The 21,582-nt window shown below is 48.8% G+C and overlaps 1 protein-coding gene across 1 annotated transcript; it reads right to left on the bottom strand.

The window, feature by feature from the left end:
• Window positions 1-74: 74 nt before the first annotated feature.
• Window positions 75-15,098, bottom strand: Lman1l (lectin, mannose binding 1 like). The gene is made up of 14 exons (XM_008836540.3): window positions 14,804-15,098; window positions 10,346-10,500; window positions 10,139-10,246; window positions 9,979-10,037; window positions 8,589-8,688; window positions 8,132-8,252; window positions 7,045-7,100; window positions 6,220-6,352; window positions 5,295-5,446; window positions 4,069-4,136; window positions 2,535-2,658; window positions 1,771-1,898; window positions 275-474; window positions 75-173 (listed from the first exon to the last, which is right to left on the bottom strand). The coding sequence occupies exons 1-13, from the start codon at window positions 14,979-14,981 to the stop codon at window positions 342-344; spliced, it is 1,515 nt and encodes a 504-aa protein (XP_008834762.1). The 5' UTR covers window positions 14,982-15,098; the 3' UTR covers window positions 75-173; window positions 275-341.
• Window positions 15,099-21,582: the final 6,484 nt, after the last annotated feature.

The following is a 21,582-nucleotide window of genomic DNA, read 5'->3' as shown; positions in this document are numbered from 1 at the left end:
AGTTGGGGATACAATTTTGCACAGTTGTCTCTCCTTCGGTAGTTCAGACGGAAGGGTTTTGTGTGTGTGTTGTGGTGTGGCTGGTCCTTTGGCAGTTAAGCAAGGTCTTGGCCTCCTTTCTGCTTGGATCTCACTCCTGGTATCTACTCAGAGAAGGCAGAAGTCATCAGAGGCTGAAAGGTAAATGAGTATATCATAAGCTTGGTGAGAAAGATCTCTTTTAATACAGTGAGCCCACCAAAAGCTAAGGTGTGGGCAGTCGCTGGGCACTCACAGGGAGGATACTGGCCAAGCCCTCTACCCCTCATTTGACTTCCAGTGAGACATAGCTTTGTTTTGGTTCAAGCTTGCAGGCTGGGGGAGACAGTCTGCCTCCTTAGAGCCCCCAGTGTCCTAGGGATATGTGGTGCAGGCCCCAGAGGAAAGCTTCCTGTGGACAGGTACTCCGGAAGTCTCTTGTCCAGCTCCTGTCTGCTGCCAGAGAGAGAAGGTTATTTGAATCTCTTCCTCTGTCCATTTAAATTCAAGATTTACACTTGCCTTCCAGTACACAGTGTACCACTGACTCCCTTCCTCTGGGATCTTCTATGGCTCCCTTAACATGCCACATAAAGTTCATATTTCCCCCCTGGCATTTGAGGTGTGCCTGGGAGGCTTAGCGTCAACATTGCAGTCCTATGCACACATTTCCTCCTTGTCCCCCCACTTCTCACCTTTTTTAGTTTTTTAAAAATATTTTATTTATTATTTTTATTTTTATGTGTATGAGGATATTGTTTGCATGTATGTAAGTACACCTATGTCATGCAATGCCAGAGGAGGTCAGAAGAGGGTGTCAGATCCCCTGGAACTGAACTGGAGTTACAGACAATTGTTAGCTGTCATGTGAGTGCTGAGAACTGAATCCAGGTCCTCTGCAAGAGCAGCTGGGGCTCTTAACCACTGAACCATCTCTCCAGTCCCCACCCCTCCTTTTTTTTTTGCCCCAGCTGGCCTGGAACTCACTATGCAGACCAGGCTGGTCTCTATCTCACAGAGATTCCCCTGCCTCTGCTACTTGTGTACTCGTATTAAAGATGTGTGCCATCATGCCCAGCTCCGCCATTTGGGGAGGGAGGGAATAAAGTTTCACTATGTAGCACAGGCTGTACTAGAACTAAGGCACCTTCTTAGTTCTCAGCCTTCCAAGTGCTGGGATTAGAGGAACACCTTTCTAATCCAGAACACCTAGCTTCTTTGACCAATTTAGTAAATGGATCCTGCCCTTTACTTCAACATTACTTATCTGCTGCCTCTTTCTTCCTTCAAAATATTTTTCGTCTTGCCTCCATGCCTTCTCTGATGCTTTTCCCTCTGCAGTAGTGCCTTTACCCATCTTTCAGACTGGAAAACTACTCACTTTGATAATCCAAATCAAATATCCTTTCCAGATCAATTGCCTGATGCTCTACAAAGTTGGATCAGTTGCTTTTCCCCATGCTCCTGTAAATCCCCAAGCTTTCCTCCAGCATAGCACTGGCTACATAAGCTTTGACTACTAGTTGTAGATTCTCACTCTAGAGCAAGTTCTGTGGGCAGGGCCAGATGGGCTTGGACTTTCTTGGGTGGTCTACACTTGACGAATGGTCTGTCCTAATCTGTGCTTTGCTCCTAGCGCTCTGGTGGACTGGGTAGCTCCCCCTCTGAGCCTCAGGATCCCCTCTCAAGTTGGCCAGAAGTGAGCAATGTAGATGGTTATATATGGGAAGTCCTGCCTATGGGAAGGCCCACCTGAAGTTCAGGTAGCAGAAGAAGCCTATAGTCTGAATGAGGAGGAAGAACAGGAAGATGCCAGTCTGCAGACATGCAGAGGTTCCTGGGTGATAGCCAGGTGGATGGTCGGCCTTGGCTGCAGTTTTCTGCAAGGGGAAAGTATGAGGTCCTGCCTCAGCTTCTATCCTGGGAGGAGGGAGGGGACCTGGAATCTGTGTCATGCATAGTCCCTGTTTATCTCCTATGTGCTTGGGCCATCCTGGCTGTCATCTAGAAAATGTAGAAAAAGAGCAGTGCAAAAAGCTGCCCTCCCACCCCGTGTACCCATGGCTCCAACTGTGGGAACAGCTGGAAAAACATGATCATGGGACCATGAGCAGGCCAAAGGGGAGAGAGAGAGGAGAGAGAGAGAGAGAGAGAGAGAGAGAGAGAGAGAGAGAGAGAGAGAAAGAGAAAGAGAGAACAGGGGCCCAGAAAAAAATCAGTTCTACTACTGAATCTGGATGATCCTGGGCCCATCCCATCCCACATCCCTTCTGGAGGGAGTTCAACCAGAGTGTCTCCAGGTGGTGCTGAGTCTGTGGGACTTTCCACAGCATAAGGAAATGGAGAGAAGACGAGATCTCTGTTCCTGTATACAACATGTAGGCACACAAAGACACCAATGTGCCTACTGGGGTCCTGGGCAGAGGCACCAGAGACTGCAGAAATGTTGAGAGGAAGGTGGCAGAGACCAGACCTCAGAGATGGGCCCCTTGTATTACCCACTGCTCCTTCCTCACCACCAGATCCCGAAGGTCCTTCTGCAGAAGGCTGAGTATCTGGTCCAGCTCGAAGAAGTGATGCTGGGTGCCCACAGGCAGGTAGAAGACTCGGGCTCCTGAAGTCATGTGGGCAGCTGCATCCCTTATGTCGTGGGGAGTAGAAATCAAGGGAGGAGATCCATTATCTCCTTTGGTTGTACCCAAATCACCTAATCATTTCCCATAATTCCCAGGAGCAGCACATTACAGTAGAGAACAGATACCATCCATAGAGTGCTTTCTTGAGGACTGGTATTTTCTTTTCTTTTTTTTAGACAGGATCTTCCTGTAGCCCCAGCTGGAATGGAATTCACTATGTAGACCAGACTGGACTTTATCTCACAGAGATCTACCTGCCTCTGTATCCTGAGTGATGGGACCAAAGGCTTACACACAATGTCCAGCCCGGGGCTGATCTTTTTACCCTAAAACTTCTCCCTAGATCCTGAGACAACTTTAGTTTGTACAAGGAACTCCTTAAAACTGTCCATCTGTACCTTTTCTCTGTAGCCCAGAGAAATCAGCTCCTCTCATCTTGCCTTCTCCCACCCCAGGGCTTTATAGGGAGCGCTACAGGTGTGAGTGCTCCAGAGTGGGGTTCTGGGAGGCCAGAGGCAAAATGAGCCCAGGAACTGCTTCCTCCAACTGGCCTGATCTTGGCTATGCTTCCTCTAAGAACTTCCATCAAAATGTTTGCTCTATGGGGCTGAGGAACTGGTTCAGCGGGTAAGAGTGCTTGCTCTAGGATCACGAGGACCCAAGTTCAAATCCCTAGTACCCAGGCAAAAAGCAGGGCATGGCTGTGTGTGCCTGTAGTCCCATCACTGGGGGCAGAGATAGGCAAGGCAGATCCTGAGAGCCCAATGACTAGCAAGCCTAGCCAAGAACAGTGCATTTCTGGTTCAGTAAGAGACTGTCTCAAGGCAATAAGGTGGAGAGGGATAAAGGAAGACATTGATGTCCTACTCCAGCCTTCACATGCACACACGGGCACATACACCTGCACATTCATGTACATATACCCCCATACATTATACACAAAATACAAACAAAACAACACATACATAATTTTGTTTAAAAAATAAAAACAGTAGCAATTTTAATGCCACCTGTAGTCCTTTGCATTGTTGAGCTGGGTGCTGGGTGCTCAGGAAATGGTGAAAAGAATGACTCTTACCAGGCATGGTGGCACACACCTTTGATCCCAGCACTCAGACAGAAGCAGGTGGACTTCGGTGAGAGCAAGGCCAGCCTGGTCTACATAGCGAGTTCCGGGCCAGCAGGGGCTACAGGGAGACCCTGTCTCAAAAAACAAATAAATAAAAAAGGAAAGAGAAGAAAAAAGGAAGGAAGGGAAGAAGGAAGGAAGGAAGAAAGGAAGGAAGGAAGGAAGGAAGGAAGGAAGGAAGGAAGGAAGGAAGGAAAGCTGGCTCAAAGAGGAGTTTCAAGCAGAGGAAAGATTGGCGGAGGGGCTTTTCTTCCCTCCTTTAGCCCTCTTCACCGTGTCCCTTACCTCATCTTCTGCAGGGCCTGGAGCAGAGTCCGCTGTCCATAGATCAGGGTGCTGACCTTGACAGGATCCTACAGGAGGGTCAGCTCTTGTCTAGGGTTCAGGATACTGATATCCCATCTCCTTAGAGCCCACCTTCTCCTGGGATACTTCATCCTTTACACAGAGGACTTATCAGATGGTCATGGCTCTCATCTCCTGGCACTTGTTCATCTGGGCTTCTGGAGTACCCTCCTTCCATGCCTAAGGTGTGCTGTTTCTCCCAACAGGGACCTTCTGGGCTTTCCCAAAATCCTTCTCCTTTTAAAAAATGGCCCTACCCCTTTGGGGAGGCAGAGGCCTGGCCCAGTTCTCTCTGAGTCTTTTCCCTAGGCCATGATCCAAACTGAGCAGTAGCACTGGTTAACATCCAGTGCATGAGTCCAAGTCCTGCAGAGGGAGCTGACCCTCTTAAGGGTGAGTGGAATCAGGCAGGAGGGGCCCAGGGCCTAGCCCCTTCCCCATCCCACTCCACCAGCCCAGCCTAGGCTGCTATAGCCTGAGGACAAAAAACCCTGGGGAGCTGGAGAGATGTCTCAGGGTTTAAGAACACTTGTTCTTGTAGGAGACCCGGGTTTGAATCCCAGCACCCACATGGCAGCTAACAACTGTCTATAACTCCAGTCCCAAGGGATCCAACAGCCTCTTCTGACCTCTGAGGGCATTGCATGACAGGGGTGCACTTACCTACATGCAGGCAATACACACACATAAAATAATAAATAAATTTTTTTTTAAATTAAAAAAAAAGATCAAAACCCTGAGTTGGCAGAGCCCAGCAAAGGCTGCATGAGTGGCTGACCCATCTGCTTACTAGCCAGTGCCCTGGCTGAGTTTAGCTCTCAGTCCCCAAGACTGGGCGTGATGCCTTGTGGGAGGAGCCAGGATGGCAACAGAACTGAAATGAGGATTCTGGATCAAACTGTATGCAAATCACATGTGAAGCCACATGCAAATTATCCCCTAGTCTATTTCTGCCATTTGTCTATAGACCAGATTCCAAATACCTGGCATCTCCTTTCCAACCCAGCCTTGTGGTTCTGGTGGTAATTGTTTGTGTGGTGATGCCCTGTTCCATCCTGTGACCAGCTCTCTTCCCTGCAAGCTTAGGGGAGCCTAGCTCTGGACTATGGCCCTATTCTGCTTTTAAGCGCACAGGAGGAACCTTGGGTGCCCCAGGGGCCACTCACCCAACTTCCCTCAGGTCTGGCCTGGCCTATGGATCCCAGTTGCTGCTGCCACTGCCTCTCAGCCTGGTCCAACTGCCTGGAGAGAGTCTGGAGGGCCTGCAGGATCTGGTTTTGTCTACCCAGTGTATCTTCCAGGTCAAAGAGCCTTTCCCCTGGGGATTGGAGCAGAGCCAAGATGGGTAGCCAGTTGGGGTGGAGCAATAAATCCTGTCTTGGAGTGGAGCATTAGAAGATGTGGATTCTGCCTCCAAGACCCTCCTCTGGAAAATGTGTCTGGGTGCTGGCAAGAACGCTCAGCAAGGAAAACTGCTTGCTGCACAAACCTGACAAGGTAAGTTTGATCACCAGAACCCACGTAAAGGTGGAAGGAGAGAATAGATTCCATAAAGATGTCTCCTGACTCCACACATGTACTGTGGCATGCATGTGTGTGCTCTAGTGCACATTTATACATGTATGCATGCACACATGCACACATACATGCACACACAAAGTAAATTAAAAAGAAAAAAAGAAAATGTGTCTGGGTGGGAGCTAGAGAAATGGCTCAGTGGCTAAGAGTACTGACTGCTCTTGCAGAAGACCTGGGTTTAATTCCCACCATCCACAGGGCAACTAACAACCATTCCTAACTCCAGCTCCAGGGGATCCAGCACCCTCTTCTGGACTTCACAGGTGCAGCATGACACAGGTGCACTTACATTCATGCAGGCAAGACACATATACATAAAATAAATATAAAGAAACATTAAAAAAAAACATGTCTGGGTGGTCATCTGGGGATAGGACAGAAAACCCAGCCCAGGTTCTGCTTAGCTCTGACCTTCCCAGATCTCCTCCTCACTGGCTAATAGACTTCTGGTACAGAGAGTCCTGTGGCACTCCAATATGCCCAGCCCCACCTGCTTGCTCCCTGGGTCACTACCTTCCTCCTGGCTTTTGGGGTTTGGCTGTGGAATGCTATCCTCCTGGCTTCTCAGAGCCAGCCTTGCCCGCAGCCCTTCCAGCTGTCTGGCCAGGTGGAGCTGCTCCATCTCCAGGAAGGGTTGGTGGGTAGCCTAGAAGAGGAAGATAAGAGGTCAAGCCCAAATGCATAGGAGGTCCGGGGGAAGGGTAGCCTTCCATCAGGGCCTCTGAGATCCCGGTCTCCTTTTCTAAGCACAAACTCACCCTGACCCAGGAGGAACCCACAGCTCAGCCATGGACATTGCAGCTTGCAACCATCTGAGCCCTGTCTCTATCACCCATCCCCTACATCCTCTCTACTAGTTGTGACCCCAAGCCTCTAGACCTGCTGCTCCTTCAAGCTCATTTCCTCTTGTCAGCATTCCCTGACTCCCTCCTTGTTGGTTTAGGAGCCCCCTGCCCCCTTGGTTCCTACTGCCCCTGGGGGCCATTTTTGTTTTTTGAGACAGGGTCTCAGTATGCAGTCCTGATTGTCCTGGAACTCACTGTATAGACCAGGCTGGCCACACACTCCTAAGTGCTGGGGTTAAAGGCATGTACCACCACACCTGGCCCCCTGGGCCTTTTGATAACCAGCATGGATCACTCTCAGGTTATGTAGCAGCCTGGGAGATCTAGGGGACAAAGGTTGGCCTCTACACTGCCCAGCCCAGAGCCTGACTTGAGCAGAACTCAGAGAGCAAGTTGGGATGGCAGGTCTGAGGATGTGCTGATGTGAGTGGAGACATCTGAGGAGCGCAGAGTTCCTGGGCTGCCTCTCCCAGTTGGTAAGGGCTGGCATCACCTCTGGACCTGGTTCATTCAAACTGAAGGTCAGGAAGGACAGAACATCATGGTCATCTGGAAGAGGGACAGATGAAGGAGAGATAAGGCGCCTTCCACTCAGCAGCCTATCCATCCAGACTCTACTATATGCCAGGGATGCAAGAGGCTTGGATGACTCTGGGCAACTCTGACCTTTGTCTCACTGCATAGAATAGATATGAAAGTCAGATACACAAATGTGTGGACTGTGAGGTTTGAACCATGTAGGACCAGAGGGGGTTGCCCAATACTGAGAAACAACTATCACTAAACATTCTGGGCTAGAGCCATGCAGCAAACCACGTGACATCCTCAGAGCCACAGGAGATAGCTGCTACCTACAGGAACAAGCATGCAGAGGCTGCTTCCTCAGCATGATTCTGACCCTATACTTAGCTTCTCTCTGAAACCTCCAATGGCTCCCCAGTGCCCAGAGTCTAAAGACTAAAGTCTTGGCAGTCAAAGACTCCCACATTCTTCCAACTGCAGGATCCTCCATGGACCCTGCACTGCAGCACATCCCTCTGTTCAGTTCCCTAAATTATCTTGGTTGTCCCCCTTTTACCTGGCCTGTGGCAGCCAGTACAGCACATTTATGAAAATTGATACTGTAATAAAAAGTTTTTTTATGTGTAAAAGGTTTGAGACCTTTTTTGCTTCGAGAAAGGATCTCATGTAGCCCAGGCTTGTCTCAAACTTGCTATATAGCAGAGGATGGCCTTGAACTTCCGGTCCTCCTGCCTCTACCTCCTGAGTGCTGGGATTACAGGCTAACATGACCACACCTGGAAACAGCTCTAGGGATCCAACCCAGGATTTTCTGCCTCTTGGGCAAGCACTCTACCAGTGGAGCTACATCCCCAGCCTCTCATTTGAGACTTCCAACAGCCCCACAAAGCCAAAGTTGATGTGACCTCCTGAGGGAGAAGCCCAGAGAGGGAGTATGACTATCCCTGGCCAAGTGAAGAAGTGGTCAACCCCACACCTGAGCTCTTTAGAAGCTGCAATAAGTTTTCATCATCATCAAACACTGCCCTCTGCTCTTACCTGTCCTGTGAGATCCTTACCGGCTAAGATGCTGGTAACTGCAGAGACTCCAAAGAAGCCTCCAGGGGCCAAAAGCAGGGGCCCCACATCAACACAGACCTCATCGGGGTCTCTGGGTGTAAGGCCTCCACTCAAGGACACCTGAGGGACATGGAAAGAGTGAGCTCCTGACTCTCACTGGCTCCAGCAGAGGGGACTGTCCCTTACTCTGACTTATTGACTCCCCAGTTCTGAGGGAAGGACTTGGGATCAAAATGGCATGCACGCTGGTCTTACATGTATGTGTTAGGATTCTGTGTGTGAATGGAAGACTACATGTGTTGACTGGATGTACCAGGGACCCCACATGGATGTGAGGACTAGTGTGTGAGTGATGCACAGTGTCATAGGCATGGGACTATTGGAGCCCTGGGAACCCATACACAGAAACTCCACATCCCCACCAGAGTCCCTGCAAAAGCAGCAAGAGTGACTCACACGTAGCCTCTGACCCCAGTAGGTGATCCGTGCTCGGAAGGGGTATGGCCGGTTCCGGAAGTCCCGGTGACAGGAACCCAGCACCTGGCTGGCTCTATCCCTGTGGACACTTGGAATGCAACAAAGCCCAGCTAACAAGAACAGTCCCAGAAGCAACTCTATCCAGGCCTGTGGAACCACTGTCTCCACTGGGTGACCTTGCCTGTGACAAGTTTCTGTGGTCTATCTTGATGATCCCTTGCTATAGTTTGCCTCATTGGCAGGAGGAAGAATAGGAAATTAAGTTCTGCCTGGCAATGTAATCAGGGTCTTCTGCAGAGGGACAGAGGTCTAGACTAGCCATGGGTTTTCTGACCTGTCTCCCAATACACTGCCTCATCCACTCTCCATCCCTTCTTTCTTCCTTCCCTCTCTTCTTAAACTCCAAGTTCCCTCTTGTCTCTGGGGAGGCCTTTCTGCACCTGCCAAGGTTGGAAATGTGCAAGACAGATACCATGGGACCTGTCCTAAAGGCTAAGGACAATACAGCCAGCCCAGCTCCCCTCAGGGAGGCTCAGCAGGCCCAGGGAGTTGGGAGCAGAGGGTTAAGCCCGAGTTTCTCTGGCCCATGGGCACATGGCACAGCACCTGCCACTACGACCATCAGCTAAGAGTTAGGCAGCACAGAGTAGTGAGAAACAGAGGCAGTGACTGTCTGACCTTGGGCAAGTTTCCTCACCCTCCCAAACCTCAGTGTTGCTGCCTTTAAAACGAAGACAGTAATTGTGACTACCTCATAACAGTTATGAGGGTTCACAAGACAATGGATATCAAGTGCCTGGGCGCTGTGCCAGGTGTACAGTAAGCCCAACTCCATAAATGTCAGCAATTATCCTAATTGTAATGGACTGAGGGATGTTTGCTGAGACACACTGACAAACCGGTCCAGCTGCTGAAAGGCAGCTAGCAGGGGCAGCCAGGAGACCACAATATCCGGGAGAAAAGGACAACAGTGCGGCTGGTGTCTAGGAAAGTGTAGACCTTTCGTGGGTCATTTCGCCTCTGGGCCTCAGTGTCCTCATCTAACAATCCACTCTTGTCAAGGGTGTCTGGAGTGAGACCCTCAGTTCCAGCCTGTGTCACTTCACCTGGGAGCCTGTTGGGCTTAATGACTCAAGAAAGATGGACTGTTACCCAGAAGAGCAAGCACATTCACCATGGATTCCTAAGGCACAGCTCAGGCTCATGGGAAGAATCCCAGGAAGCAGCAGGGGCTCAGAGTCAGAGGCCAGCAAGGGTGGCAGGTATGGGAGGGATTTTGGAGCAGCAGATGGGGGAAAGAAGCACAGGTGATTCTGCTGAGCCCTCCAACCCAGGATCAGGAGTGGGCTCAGTCCCCTCAGGTCCTTACCCAAACTGTTCCTGGGAGCTGTGCCTGTCACTGACCAGCACACGTATGGCAGGGCTATTCTGCATGGGAGGTGACAATCTGTCTGAGCCTTGGGTACAGGGAGGAGGGTGAGGGCTAGGGTTAAGACAGGCAGGAGGATGGGCAGGAGATGGCTACCTACCTGGGCATCCTGGGCTGAGGAGTCAAAGATGATCCCAATGCCATCCCATGAGACCAGCTTCTCCAGAACGGAGCTGACTAAGCCCCTGTCCCGGGTGTACCACATGGCCTGCAAGTTCCCAGGCCTTCAAGTCAGGGGTCTCTGCAGGACACTGGTACCTGGGGTCTATCACACACTTCTCAGACAGACATGAGTGGGGCCACTCACCATGCCCTGGGCTCCCCGGCGCCCTGGCCCAGTCACCTTCATCTGCATCTCCACCTCCCAGGCAGGGAAGGGGACAGGCACTCTGCTCCACACAGCACCGCTCCGATTCTTCATGGATGGAACCAGCCGCACTTCCTCTAGGCCTGGGATGGCATCTGTGGAGGCGGGCAGCTCAGGGCCCACTGGACCATCATCTCCCACCTCTATCTCATTGGCTTAAGATGGGTCTCTGGTACGAGATCTTGCCATTTAATATCAGGCTGGCTGGTGAGACACAGAAGTCCACTGGAGAAAAGGAACCAGCACCCAGCAGGTGGGTGTTGCTCAGGAAAGGTGAGGAGAGCCAGCACTGTGTTCTGACTTCACCCTCACTACAAATCTGAGTCATCTATTTTTATAAGATCTCATTTTATGTTGCTGGTTGTAGCTCAGTTGATAGAGTGCTTGCCTAGTATGCACAAAGCTCTGGGTTCAATCCATAGCACCCCACAAGACTGGATATGGTGGCACACACCTATAATCCCAGCACTCAGTAGACAGAGTAATCAGTAATTCAAGGTCATCCTTGGCTATATAGCAAGTTTGAGGCCAGCCTTGGCTACATGGAACTCTGTCTTGAGGCTGGGAAATGGCTCAGTTTCCTGTGTAAATATGAGGCTCTGAGTTCAGAGGCCTAGAACCCATGTAAAAGCCAGGCATGGCAGTATACATTTGACCTATATCCTTGGTGCTGGGGAACAGAGACAAGTGGATCCTGGGAGCTTGCTGGCCAGCCAAGTCTAGCTGAAATAGTGAGCTCCAGGTTCAGTGAGAGACCCTGTCTCAAAAAAGAAAAGGTAGAGAAGTAATTGAGGAAGAAATCTTGATGTCAACCTCTGGTCTACACACAGGTATCAGCAAGTACATATACATATACATATATACACATATACACATACACACAAATAATAATAATAATAATGAGACCCTGTCTCCAAAAAAGGAGATCCCATTTTGCAGATGAGGAAACGCTAAGGAATGAAGTGGACTGGAATTCAGCTGAGTGCAAAGTATAAGCACAGGAAACTGCACTAGAACAGACATTTTGTGCATTTTGTCGGGGGGCGGGGGGAGCGTGTCAAGACTACAGACTGGGAGGCTCCTGGGGGCGGGGACCTGGAGTGGTCCAAGGTGTGGAAGGCTTGAGGCAGATCCTGGCCTGTGGGGTGGTGGGGAAAGGGTGCAGGGTGAAAGAGCATTAGAATTACCCTGGTGTTAGTGAGCAGGGCAGGAGCTCTATGTGATGGGTAGAGGAAGAGAGAGTGAAACAGACAGACGTGGCAGGAAGTGGAGGGAGGGAGGGAGGCAGAGGCCCCATTCTACTCTCTGGTCTGCCAGCTTGGAACCTGGTCCAGGGCCCAGACCCTGCCGGGATTTTCCAGAGGCTCCTGATCCAGCCTGTTTGCTCTGAAAACAGTGGGGAAGCACCAGAAGCTGGAGTGCCTGGAAGCCACTATTGCCTGGTGGCTTTTTTTTTCTTTTTCAGGCAGAGTCTCAGGTAACCCAGGCTTGCTTTCAATTCTCTAGATAGCCAAAGATGAGATCTTGAACCCTGGTCTTCCCACCTCTACCTCCAGAGTGCTGGGATAAGAGGTGTGTATCACTATCTGGTTCTAGGTGGAACTGGGAAGCAGCCACGGCCTGGTGCATGCTAGTCAAGCACTCTGTGAACTAAGCTACACTGCCAGTCCAACATTTTTTTTTTTGTTTTTACCCTTTAAAATTTTTCAAAATCAGGGCTGGAGAGATGGCTCAGTGGTTAAGAGCACTGGCTGCATTTGCAGAGGACCTGGGTTTGATTCCCAGGACCCACATGGCAGCTAACAATCGTCTGTAACTCCAGTTCCAGGGGATCCAATGCTCTCTTATGACCTCCATGGACACTGCACAACACAGGTGTACCTATCTACATGCAAGTAATACACTCATATACATAAAATAAAAATAATAAATAAAATATTTTTAAAAACTTTTGCCGGGCGTTGTGGTGCATGCCTGTAGTCCCAGCACTTGGGAGGCAGGGCAGGCGGATCTCTGGAGTTCAAGGCCAGCCTGGTCTACATAGTGAGTTTCAGGACAGCTGGGGTTACAGGGAGACCCTGCTTCAAAAAGACAAAAAAAAAAAAATAACCTTTTGTCAGGGGCTGGAGAGATGGCTCAGCAGTTAAGAACGCTGGTTGTTCTTGCAGAAGACCTGGGTTCGAATCCCAGAACCCACATGGCAGCTAACAACTGTCCATAACTCCAGTTCCAGGGGATTCAACAGCCTCTTCTGTCCTCTGTGGGCATTGCACGACATGGGTGCACTTACCTACATGCAGGCAACACACACATACACATAAAATTAAAAAAATAATAAAATACTAAAAAAAAAAACAAAAACCTTTTTTCAGCCAGGTGTGGTGGCACATGCCTTTAGTTCCAGCACTTGGGGCAGAGGCAGAGATCGAGGTCAGCTTGGTCTACATAGTGAGTTCCAAGCCAGCTGGGGCTACAGGGAGACCCTGTTTCAAAAAGAAAAAAAAATTTTTTTTTCAAAATTATGTTGTGCGTGTGTATGCAGGAGCACACACATGGAGGTCAGAGGACAACTTTCAGTAGTTGGTTCTCTCCTTCCACTGAGGGTTCCAGGAATTGAACTCAGGTCATCAGGTTTGCACAGCAAGTACTTTAACCCACTGAACCATCTTACTAGCGCTTTTTTTCTTTTTCTTTCTTTCTTTTTCTTTTTTTTGTCTTTCTGAGACAGGGTCTCCTCGTAGCCCCAGCTGTCCTGGAACTCACTATGTAGACCCGGCTGGCCTCGAACTCCCAAAGATCCGTCTGCCTCTGCCTCCCAAGTGCTGGGATTAAAGGCGTGCGCCACCACGCCCGGCACTAGCTCTTCTTTTTAATTTAATTAAATTAATTTATTTTAAAAGTTTTTATTTATTTATTTTTAAATATTTTATTATTTTTATTTTATGTGTATGAGTGTATTGCCTGCATGTGTGTAAGTGCGCCCATGTCATGCAGTCCTGAGGAGGTCAGAAGGCGTAGGATCCCCTGGAACTAGAGTGAGGGATGGTTGTTAGCCGCCTCGTGGATGCTGGGACTCAAACCCGGGTCCTCTGCTAGAGCAGCCAGTGCTCTTGACCACTGCTGAGCCATCTCTCTAGCCCCTAATTTTATTTTTCTAAAGACAGGGTCTTGTTATGTAGTTCATACCACCACATCTAGCCCTAAGAGACTCGCAGGAGGCAAGGCTTGTCTGGCTACTGCACTTACACAATCAGCTTTATGTAGAGTGTCTGGAACCTCACCCCTGACTGGAAGCCTGACTCAGTCCTGGGTAACTGGGCTGGGCAAAGGGGAACACTGGGTGGGGCTCTGATAGAAGCAGAGATGAATGGGTAGACAGTAAGCATATCATCTGATGATCTTGGAGGATGAATCTCTGCCGTCCCACATGCTCTGTGACATGTCAGATGTGGCAAAGGTCCCAACAGTGAGTGCTGTGCCCTGAGGCAACACCTGACTGTGAGACAACCCACTCCTATGTCCCCCCTCTCCCCCTGTGGAGGACTGGAATGAAGTCTTGCTGAAAGGGTCTATCGTCTAAGATCGCCTAGGTCAGGAACCACGTCATTTCTTATCACACATAGAAATACATAGTGTATCTACTTTTTCCCATTGCTTGAACTAATTCATGGCTGGGCAAACCTCACAACATAGGAGGCTCTGAACTAATTCATGGCTGAGCAAACCTCACAACATATTTAGAAAATAAGCCATGTTCCTGGAGTCACTTTATGCCCCACTAACTTTGTCAGTCTCTTATTTCTAATTTAAGCTACTTCGTATTGTACAATTCCCAGTAAGTCATCACAGACCCTTTTGTGAACAAGATCCTATAAACCATAGGTCTGGCTTTGGAAGACCCTGAGCACAGATCAGTGAGCTAATACCTTTCACATCTGCTTCCTCCTCCAATACACAGACAGGCAGGTCTTGGTGCTGCTCTGGCAAAATAGCTGGACATGACAGTGCCCCCCTTCCTGAAGATCCCAAGTCCCACAGGCTGGAGCCAGCAGAAGCAGCTCATGCCTGTCCCAGGTGCCTTGTTTCTGTGCATCTGAGGCACACGGGGCACATATATGAGGATGCATGCATGCATGTGTGTGTGTACCTGTGTTTGCAGGTCCAGGAGGGTGAAATGCAAATAGAAGCATGGAAGGAGCTAAGTCCTGAGGCAGCAAACAAGAGGCAGAGGAGGAACAGGCTGCTGGGTAGGGTGGAATTGTGACTGGTGGAGCAGGAGATAGGCCTGGGAAGGGTCTATGTAGGGAAGGATGAGGCTGGGGCAGCACTGCTAGGCCCAAGACCCTCCCAGCACTCTGAAAGACCCTGGGCCTGGCCAGCCCCACCTCTGCCCCTCACCTCCATGATGGCTCCAGAAGGGTATTCCAGTCCCGGGCAGTGCCAGCTTTGGTCCCTTGAAGCTGAGCTTATACTCAAATCTGCGTCGAGGATGGTGGCCACTTTCACTACTGCACAGAGCCAAGAGCACCAGAAAAAGACCACAGAAGGACAGGGATGGACCTTGGGCCCCCAGCATTGCAAAGCAGCTGGTGTCTGAACACCAGGATGGAATGCAACTTATGAGGTCAGGGATGGGCTCTGGGGTTTGGGCAGGCGGGAGATACTGGGAACCTTCCAGGATCTCCTTTTTGGCTCTATGCTATTCCTCCTCCACCCCCAACATCCTGTTCCTTTTTCAGGTCTGACCTCAGGCCCCACCCTCCCTCACCTCTACCCTGAAGCAGTGGCTGGCCCCTGGGCTTCTTGCCAACTTGAGCTCTGCCCCTGTCCTTGGCTCAGACCATTTTCCTGCTAGACTTCAGCTCCAGCAGCTGGTAGTGGGGTGGGGTGCTCAGGGATGCACAGTGCCAGGCCCTGCCCTTTCACAGCCCTGGTCTCTCCTCCCTGTTGGTGGGGGTGGTCCTCTGCATCCTGTCATTTATTTATTTATTTATTTATTCATTCATTCATTCATTTATTTATTTGTATTTATACTTTATGTGTATGAGTGTGCATATATGTAAGTGCACCACATGCATGTGGTGCTCATGGAGGCTAGAAGAGGGCGTCAGATCCCGGGAACTGGAAGTACAGATGGTTGTAAGCTGCCATGTGGGTGCTGGGAGCTGAACCCAGGCTCTCTACAAGAGCAGCCAGTACTCTTAACCACTGAGCCATCTCTCCAGACTTGCATCCTGTCAGCACATGCATATCCAGCTCTCTAGCCACCCACCCCACTTCTCCCCATAGCCTGGCCTCTCTCACTCTTCTCTCCATCTGTGACCCTCTGTTGTGCTATATGCTCAATAACACATTCTGCCAGCACTCTGGTATCTTCAACAAATAAAGTATATGAACAAAGCAAGGGAATCTTAAAAAACAAAGAATCCGATGAGTGTAGTGGCACACACCTTTAATCCCAGCACTTGGGAGGCAGAGGCAGGTGGATCTCTGTGAGTTCAAGGCCAGCCTGGTCTACATAGCTAGTTCCAGGACAGCTGGGGCTACAGGGAGACCCTGTCTCAAAAAAGACCAAAAAAAAAAAAAAAAAAAAACCGAAACAAAAAACCCCAAAACAAAACAAAGAATACAAGTGTGATAGCATATACTTCTCTTTTTTAAATCTATTTTTATTTTATGTGTATGAGCATTTTGCCTGCATGTATGTAAGTGCACCCATGTGGTACAAAGCCCTCAGAGGCCAGAAGAAGATGGCAGATTCCCCTGGAGCTGGAGTTACTACCTTGTGGGTGCTGGGAATCAAACCTGGGTCCTCTGAACTATCAGTCAGTGTTCTTAACTGATGAGTCATCTCTCCAGCCCATAACATATTCTTTTAAGGAGGATTGCTGTAAGTTTAAAACCAGCCTCAGCTAGATAGTGAGTCCTGGCCAGGCAGGACATCATAGAAAGCCCATGTCTTCAAAACAAAAACGAACAGAGAAAGAACAAATAAATGCAAGCTACAGCTGGATATGGTGGCTTATGCCTATAATCCTAGCATGTAAGAGGTAGGAAAAGTATTTTAAGTTCAAGGCCAGCCTGGGCTACCTAGTAAGATCCTGTCTCTAAAGAGGGAAGGGGCTGGGTGGAGAGATGACTTGGTGGTTAAGTGCACTGGCTGTTCTTGCAGAGGACCCAGATTCTGTTCCCAGCACCCACATAGTGGCTAACAACCATCTGTAACTCCAGTTCCAGGGGACCTGACACCCTCTTCTGATCTCTGCAGGCATTGTAGGACATAGGTGCACTTACATACATGCAAGCAATACACTCATACACATAAAATAATATAATAAATAAAATTCTAAAAAAGAGGAAGGGGGGCTGGAGAGATGGTTCAGCAGTTAAGAACAATGGCTATTCTTGCAGAGGACTCAGGTTTGAATCCCAGCACCCACATGGCAGCTAACAACTGTCTGTAACTCCAGTTCTAGGGGATTCGTCAGCCTTTTTTGTCCTCTGCAGGCATTGCATGACACAGGTGCACAGGTGCAGGCAATACATGCATACACATAAAAATAATAAAATATTTTTTTAAAAAGAGGAAGGGAAGAAGAGAGAATGAGAAGAAATATAAAATACAGATTTTGTTTGGAGCTTAATTTTAACCCACCTGGAAAAAATTCAGACAACTGAGGAAATTGGAACGGTGGGTATTTGCCTATATTAAAGAATTATTGGGTTGGGTGTGGTGGCACATGCCTGTAGTCCCAGCACTTGGAAGGCAGAGGCAGGCTGATCTCTGAGTTCAAGGCCAGCGTGGTCTACATAGCAAGTTCCAGGCCAGCTGGAGCTATAGGGAGACCCTGTCTCAAAAGGCATTTTTTGAGGGGCTGGAGAGATGCTTCAGCAGTTCAGAGAAGACCCAGGTTTGAATCTCAGCACCCATATGGTGGCTCACAACTGCCTATAACTCTGGTTCCAGGGGTTCTGACACCCTCTTCTGTCCTCTGTGGGCACTGCATGACATGGGTGCACTTACTACATGCAGACATAACACTCATCATATAAAATAAAAATAAATAAGTCAAAAAATTAATAATAGTATATATTAAAAAGTTTTTTTTGAGACAGGGTCTTACTGTATAGTGCTGTCTGGTCTAGAACTCACTATGTAGACCAGGTTGGTCTCAAACTCACAGATTTGCCTGCCATTGCCTCAGGAGTTCTGAGTGGGATTAAAGACATGTGCCACCACCCTTGGCTTACCATAAATTTTTAGGCATAATATGGTATTGGGGTTATGGCTGTTAAATCTTTTGGAGAAACATACTAAAGATTTATGAATTCATGTAATGTCTGGGATCTGTTCCCAAGTATTGCAAAGTCTATGGCGAGCAGGTGATATAGAAACACAGGACTGACTTTGAGCTGGTAAACCGTTGAAAATTTTGGAAGTTCATTATATTCTATTTTTTTATTATATTTATTATTTTTATTTTCTGAGTGTATTGCCTGCATGTATGTGAGTGCACCTGTCTTGTGCAATGCCTCGGAGGTCAGAAGAGGGCTTCGGATTCCCCTGGAACTGGCGTTAAGGATGCCACCGTTGTAGCCACCATGTGGGTGCTGGGAATCGAACACAGGTCCTCTGCAAGAGCAGTCAGTGCTCTAAACCACTGAGCCATCTCTCCAGACCCATAGTCTTCTATTTTATTATTATCTTGAGACAGGACCCCATCTAGCTCAAGTTGACCTAGAACTTGCTATGTAGCCAAGGATGACCTTGAACTTCTTATCTACCTGCTTACTACTTTTTTCTTTTGTTCTTTTTGAGACAGGGTCTCCCTGTAGCCCCAGCTGACCTGGAACTTGCTATGTAGACCAGACTGGCCTCAAACTCACAGAGATCTGCCTGCCTCTGCCTCCCAAGTGCTGGGATTAAAGGCGTGCGCCACCACGCCCGGCACCTTTTATGATTTTAAAGACAAGGTCTCATTATATAGACTGAGTACATCATTCTCACTCAGACTCATAGAGATCCATCTGTTTCTGTATCCTAAGCTTTGTGCATGCTAGGCAAGCACTCTGCCAACTGAGCTACATCCTTAGCCCTGTCCTCTACTTTTTATTTATTTTTGTGGTGCTGGACATCCAACCCAGGGAACTCTACCACTGAGCTATACCACAGCCTAATTTTCTGTTTGACTCTTTACATAAAAATATTTTTGGAAAGGTAAGAAACCATATATTCCAAATTTTTCATCCAAATAAAGGTTAGTTTTCCACAGCCATCAACTGATAGAGCATTCTGGCTAGCTGAGATATGACTGGGCTCTGTAACATTGATTAAACCCAGGTTGTAAATGCACACATGCTAAAGGAAGTAAGTCACTGCTCCAAGCTCAGCCCTTAGCCACCTCCACCTTTACAGTCAAGCTGGTGGAAAGATGGGTCCCCCTTCACCTGATTCCTGGTTCCCAACTCTCTAGCAAGGTATTGTATAACAATTTCTTCTCATTTAAAACCTTTCATCCTAGTGGGAAGTCATTAAGACTCAATAAGTTCTAAAGGCGGGAAGTTCTATAGAGAGGCTCATTAAGGCTTAGGAAATAGGGGCTGGAGAGATGGCTCAGCTGTTAAGAGCACTTACTGCTCTTCCAGAGGATGTGGGTCCTGTTCCCAGCACCCTCAGAGAGGCTAACACCCATCTGTAACTCCAGTCTCAGGGGATCTGACGCTCTCTTCCGGTCTCAGCAGGCATTGCATGCATGTGGTGTACTTCCATGGTACATGCAGGCAAACATTCAAACACATAACATAAAATTTTAAAAATTTAAAAAGAAGACTCAGGAAACAACTCTGAAGTCTCAGGAAGTCTCTGAAACTGACCAAATATACAAAGCAACCAAGCTGCCTAGAAGATACTCTCTGACCCGGTGCAAGTTGTGTCCCTCCAGGGTTGCAGCTTTCATGAGCTGTCCCCCATGCTGGGGTGGGCTTTCAGTGATGCGGCAGCCTTAGAGTCATTTCTGCTCCTGTAAGGAACCCTTCACCCATACTTCTATAATAACCCCAGTAAACTCCTTAGTTCACCAAGTTGGACTCTGGTGGTATCCTTACTTTGGTCTGTCCTCAGTTCCCTATCTGGGGTGAGCAGACATTTGCTCATATCAGCACAAACCTGAACAACGACCCCTGTCCTTTAGGGAACTCTTCACACATAGCGATTCCCAAATACCTGCTTCCAGCCCTGCCTTTCCTAGCAATGTCTCTCTCTGTAAGGGCAACTGCTTGGGTATCCCTAAGTACCTGACATCTTGTTCAAACTGAACTCTTCTCCAGTACCAACCTCCTTCCTTACTTCCTTCAGGTTGCAGGGTTCCCCCTCCCCCATGTATCAGAGGATGGCCTTGCCCCTAGGACCTGCCTTAGCCTCTGCCATCACTAGCTTTTTTTTTTTTTATCCACTTGTTTTTTGAGATAGGCTTTCACTATGTAGCCCCGACTGTCCTGGAACTTGCTATATAGACCAGGCTGGCCTTGAACTCAAAGAGATCCACCTGCCTTTTTAAGGGTACGCTGGCTTGAGTGCATCTTCCTTTTGCAGCTCACCACCTCTGCCCCTCCAGTGACTTTCCTCAGACAATGACACACTTTCTGTCCCTGCCCCACTGCCAAGTGCCTGAAAAGCAGAAAAAACCTCCTGTACCTCTGCCTTGTTGGCTGGCTACTGGCAGAGGATGACACCCCCAACGGACTTCTGGGCACCAAGCCGCATCCTGAGAAGGTTGCTCCATCTGTCTGCAATGTTGAGGGTACCCTCTAGGTTAGGAATTATGTCTTACTCACTTATAGTGAACCGGCAGACACACAGTTGACTGGGAGGACTGGAGAAATGCAGCATGAACAAAAAGTAAAACCCAGGGCTGGGGTGTAGCTCAGTTGGTAGAGTGCTTGCCTAGCATGCATGAAGCCTTGGGTTTGATCCCCCACGCCCCAGCACCACATAAACTGAACATGGGGCACATGCCTGGAATTCCAGCTATTGGCAAATGGAGGCAGGAGGAGCAAGAGCCTCAGGTATGTATTGGTTTGGGGCTACATGAGACCCTGTCTTTAAAAGGTTGACACTGGAGAGATGGCTCACCGGTTAAGAGTACTGGCTGCTCTTGTAGAGGACCTGGGTTCAGTTCCCAGCACCTACATGGCAGCTAACAACTGTCCATAACTCTAGATCCAGGGGATCTGATCTGATGCCCTCTTCTGACCTCCAAGAACTCACCTTGTAGACCAGGCTGGCCTCGAACTCACAGAGATCTGCCTGCCTTTGCCTCCCAAGTGCTGGGATTAAAGGCATGCAGTATCACGCCCAGCCAAAAAAATAAAACATTTTTTTTTTTTTTTTAAAAAGGAGGCTGGAGAGATGACTCAGTGGTTAAGAGCACTGGCAGTTCTTGTAGAAGACCTGGGATCAAATCCCAGCACCCACATGGCAGCTAACAACCGTCTGTAACTCCAGTTCCAGGGGAACTGACACCCTCTTCTGTCCTCTTATGGACACTTCATGACACAGGTACACTTGTACATATGCAGGCATAACATTCATACACATAAAAATAAATTTAAAAAAATTTTTTAAAAAGAATAATAATAATAAAAAGATCAGGCATGGTGGCACATGCCGTTAATCCCAGCACTCAGGAGGCAAGGGCAGGTGGTTCTCTGCAAGATCTGAGATCACCCTGTTCTACATGATTAGTTCCAGGACAGCTGGGGCTACAGGGAGACCCATCTCAAAAAAAACAAAACACTAGATAAGAGACAGGGAGAGAAATGAGGGAATGAGGACAGAGGCTGGGGGCAGAGTAAGAAAGAGGTGAAGGACCCTCAGGTGGAAGAGACTTGAGTGCTCTGTGACCTAGATCTTCCTTGGCTCACAGTCCCCAGCTAGGGCTGATCCTATTGCAGGTGTCAGAGGCCTTATTGACTAAGATTAGTTGCCAAAGGCTGATGGTTAAAATTCCCACCAACCCTGCCTTCAGTGAAGCCAGGCTGGTAGTTCGAAATTGGCCAGATAGTGTTTATACCTAATACTAGCAAATGCTACAAATCAGCTCCCACCCCATTCCCTGCACTCCATGGCATCAAAGTTGGCCTTGAACTTCTGGTCCTCCGGCCTCTCCCTCCCAAGT

The sequence above is a fragment of the Nannospalax galili genome, unplaced genomic scaffold (assembly GCF_000622305.1).
Source record: "Nannospalax galili isolate Female #2095 unplaced genomic scaffold, S.galili_v1.0 scaffold54, whole genome shotgun sequence".
NCBI classification, from domain to species: domain Eukaryota; kingdom Metazoa; phylum Chordata; class Mammalia; order Rodentia; family Spalacidae; genus Nannospalax; species Nannospalax galili.
This window is presented reverse-complemented; position numbering and strand designations above follow the sequence as displayed.

Excerpts from the sequence above, each read along its gene's own strand:
- Lman1l (XM_008836540.3), bottom strand. The coding sequence starts at position 14,981 with ATGCTGGGGGCCCAAGGTCCATCCCTGTCCTTCTGTGGTCTTTTTCTG. Across the intron at positions 10,501-14,803 it reads CTTCTGGAGCCATCATGGAG|ATGCCATCCCAGGCCTAGAG; the intron begins GTGAGGGGCAGA and ends CCGCCTCCACAG. Across the intron at positions 475-1,770 it reads TTCTGCTACCTGAACTTCAG|CAGACAGGAGCTGGACAAGA; the intron begins GTGGGCCTTCCC and ends TCTCTCTGGCAG.